This window comes from Fusarium vanettenii, assembly GCF_000151355.1.
Source record: "Fusarium vanettenii 77-13-4 chromosome 1 genomic scaffold NECHAsca_1_chr1_3_0, whole genome shotgun sequence".
NCBI classification, from domain to species: Eukaryota; Fungi; Ascomycota; class Sordariomycetes; order Hypocreales; family Nectriaceae; genus Fusarium; species Fusarium vanettenii.
The window spans coordinates 2,186,422-2,190,423 of NW_003315881.1; the positions used below are offsets into that span (position 1 = coordinate 2,186,422).

At 52.8% G+C, this 4,002-nt stretch overlaps 1 protein-coding gene across 1 annotated transcript; it reads right to left on the reverse strand.

Moving 5' to 3' along the window:
- NECHADRAFT_75007 (uncharacterized protein) lies at nt 1-911 on the reverse strand (the record flags this gene model as incomplete). The annotated part of the gene is made up of 4 exons (XM_003054327.1): nt 1-90; nt 236-485; nt 536-701; nt 752-911. 4 exons carry the CDS (start codon nt 909-911, stop codon nt 1-3), a joined length of 666 nt encoding a protein of 221 aa, XP_003054373.1.
- Nucleotides 912-4,002: the final 3,091 nt, after the last annotated feature.

Sequence of the window (4,002 nt, forward strand, 5' to 3'; positions counted from 1 at the left end):
TTACTCGAGAGCCGGGTTCTCACCGGGATGCAGACCGGTGCGGAGGCCATTCCCAGTGCATGCAGTAGTCACGATGAACATTCTCGAAGACTGGGTGTCATGTGTGGTATCATTCTTCCATCTCAGGATCAAGAACAACGTCGAGTAGCTCATCATCGCGCGCCCAGTCGATCCCACTGCCGGCGATTATCCCGCTTGCCACGCCCTTCATTACTCTCCATCTCTGCTTGCTCACCTTGAGCTCTGCCTCGAGTTTCGCTTGCTCTTGTATCATCTTGGTGTTGTTCGGTGGAATCCTCTTCTTTTGCTTGGCCTTCTCTGCCAGTTCAAATAGCTCTGCAGTTGATGCCACGTTTTTCCGAGAGGCAAGCAAAGTGTCGCTCTGCGTGGAGGTCAATTCGTCCCAAACTCTGCCAGTCTTGGCCGCCTCCTGGGCAACCGCAATGGATGCCTCGTCTCTGCGTTCCACATATGGGACAAGTTCACTGGTGAATGTCAGCCATGTGTGATTGTGTGAGAAAACAGGGGATCAAACCGTTCAACAGGTGAAGCTTCTGTCCCGCCATGAACGGCTTTGAGGATTGGGTTGGCCATGACAACGGCGTCAATCACCTCGTTCCTCAGGACATATTTTGCCCTTGTCCCAAGAAGCTCCAACTGTGCCTTGCGTGTTTCTTCTGGTGTAAACGATGATGGCTCATCTGCGGGTATGTGAGCTTATGGGACAGAGTTTCTGCTCGCAGAAACAAACCTGGCTGGTGAGAGCGTTGCGCGTTGATGATTGCAATTTCTAACCGAAGCTCCTGTATTCTGTCGTAGAGTGCAAGGACCTTCTCCTCATCTTCCGATATGGGCAAATGAGAGGCTTCATCCTGGCCGTTGGCCATGGGCTGATCGATCGAGTCCGCCATGAGAAAGGAAATATCACTGTTATTCTCTTGGTATCGATAACCTCAACCAGACAACCGCGTCATGAAAGCATATGCGCGATAGTGGATGAGAGCCGTCTTAATGTGGCTGTGCAATGCGGCTGAATACTGTGGCGCACACTACCAATAAGCGCAGGCAGCCGTCACAAGGCACCGGTCACGCTAACATGCACTCCCAAGGACAATCACGGGTGGCTTGGATGTCGGTCTAACTTTCGTCACGCGAATACACACACTTTATAAGAAAGTCAGGCATCCCTAAACACCGGCCTTATCGTGCTAAGCTCCGGTGATTCTGCTTATATATCCCTTGACCCACGTTCTCGCCCTCGCCGGTCGCGCATCGCGGCATCGCTTTCCATGGGAGATGTCTCGGGATGGCTCTCCAGGTGTTGATAGCCCATACGGGCCAGCGGCTGGAGGTCGATATCGCACAGTTCTCCGTGTATGACTCGCCATGTCAGATCCTGTTCCCGATTGCTTGCTAACTTGGCCGCAGCCTCGATGATCTCAAGGCCTGGGTCTCCAGGAACACCTCGATCCCACCTCAGCATATCGTCGCCTTGACCCCTCACGGGCGCACCGTCAAGTTTGCCAACCTGCATGCGGAGGTATGTAACACGTCCAAAGACAAATCGTCTCTAACTCGCCCAAAGAAAGAAGTCTTCATCTACGACATCCGAATAAGCGCGTCGGGAGCCGCAAACCTGATCGTCCCAATCTCTGCGCCGAAGCCTTACGCTATCACGAGTGCGCCGAACTCGATCGACGACGTACAAGTGATATCATCATGGCAAACCCTGTACCAGGATCGCCGCAACTGGGCGATGCGCCTGGCGGAAGACTGCGGACACATGAATGCGGCTACACACGCACGATATGACGAAATCGACGTCATCATCAAGTGCCTGGATGCCGCGGTAACCAATCTTGAAATCAGCATCAAGCAGATTGAACCGAAATACACTGACCTGAAGAAATGGGTCACATCGACCTTGGAAGAGCATGGAAACCTGGTATCAGGATGGGAACAATGTCTCGAGCTTGCGAAGAACACCCCGGTTTCGCCCTTGATGGTGAAATTCATGACTCGACGAGAGGTCAAGAAGTCTAGGCCGACCCTGGAAGACCTGATCGAGCTGGATACTGCGAAAAAGGCAGGGAAGCTAGCACCAACCGCTCATCGGAGGTTCAGTGATAAGGCCAAGGAACTCGACAATGCGGCTTCGCGCATGTACCAGGGCTTGGAAGCATTGATTGGCGACTTTGAGAAGCTGATGAGCCGTTCTGCTCTAACTCACAGCGCTGACTCTGCGCAGCTCCTCGAGGATATCGAGGCGGTGGTGAAACAGATGGACTCTGACTATCGCACGGCTCTATCATACAGCAATTCGCAACGCGACCTCGCCCAAGCGTCCAAGACAGCCTCTATTCACACTGAGCATATGGTGCCGACATTGAAAATGCGAGCTCAGGAGATGGACGACATGCTTCACTATGCTACCGATGCGCGCAACTCCATCGCCTCCGAGTCGGCCAAGTTTATGCGATACGTCACAGAGATTACATCTCTCCACAGTAATGTCAAGACCCAGATCAACGTGCTCAACCAGTCCGAGGATGACATGACAACATTTGATTACTTGCGTCTGATTCATCAACTCCCTTATATGTACGCTGCCTTCGTAGCAGAAGCTGTTCGACGTCGAGAATGGGTTGACAAGGTCAAGACTGATTCTTCGACCTTGGCGAATGAGATGGCGCTCTTTCAAGACGAAGAGTCAAAACGGCGGCGGAAATGGCAGAAGATGATTGGCAGCATGTATGGGCCAGACCTGGACACGAATGTCATGGGTCTCGAAGTCAACTTGCTGGGAGAAGACATCCCCTGGCCATCGGTGACAAAGGAGGATCTGACGGATTTCATTCAGATCCTGCAAGAGCAAGATATTGACCAGGTTGTTCTAGGCGACGTGATGAAGCTTGTGCAAGATCTTGATCATCCGACAAAGCAGCAGTCCAAGAGACTCAAGGCCTTTAAGAACGGGAGCGTGCATGAGGCGGCTCTTGGAAGAAGTGGGCTGATGATTCGAGGAGATGACGATCTCCTCCGGTCGCTTCAGGACGACAAGGGCAAACTCGAGAACAAGCTCAAGACAGCTGAGAGTCGGGTTCGACGGTTGGAAGACCTATTACATCGGCAAAGCCAGGCATCCCGTCCGGGAAATCTCTTCCAACCTTCAGGTCCTCAACAACGCGAAAGGGGCAACTCCGGTTCTTCGGTCAGATCAAGTCGGTTCGACGATCGCAGACGATCTTCAGATGGCTTGGATCCATTACTACGTCGTGTCACTCAGTTGGAGAATGAACTACGGGAAGAGAAGCAGCGTTCGACTCGTCTACAACAAGAGCTCGCGGCTCAAGCAACCCAGCACGAGGATGTGAAGGGCCAGAATGAAGATTTGAAACGCCGCCATGATGACCTGAACGGCCAGATTGAGGAGGTTAACACCACCAAGAAGGATCTACTTGGAAACATGGAGGCATTCAAGCGCGAGTTTCTGGAAGAGAGGAAGTCTCTGGAGAGCGAGATCAAGAACCTCAAAGCCCGCCTGGAGTACACTGAGGACGAAATCGAGAATTTCGATCAGTCTCGGCAGCACGAAAAGGCTGGCTATGTTGTCAGGGTGGAAGAGCTTGAGGCCGAGCTTGAGCAGATCAACAAGCAACGCCAGGACGATGCTCTCAAGGCTCAGGGCCAAGTCGAATTTCTCAGGAAAGAAACGAGGATTCAGAGGGAGCAGCAGGAGACGTTGGAGCGACAAGTGCAGTCGGCTCAAGAGGAAGCTCGCAATGCCTCGAGAATGTTGGCCACTGCCGAGGAGACGTCGGAAAATCAGTGGCAGGCCTTGACAAAGCTCTATGCGGAGCTTTCGCCCGATGCTGCCATCCCTGACAACCTGGTGGATCTCTCAGACTCTCTCCTTGCTGTAGCGACAGAGATCATTGCCAAGCTACGCAACTCGGGTGCTGACATTGATCTGCTCAAGACTGATGTGGAGCACCTCACAGC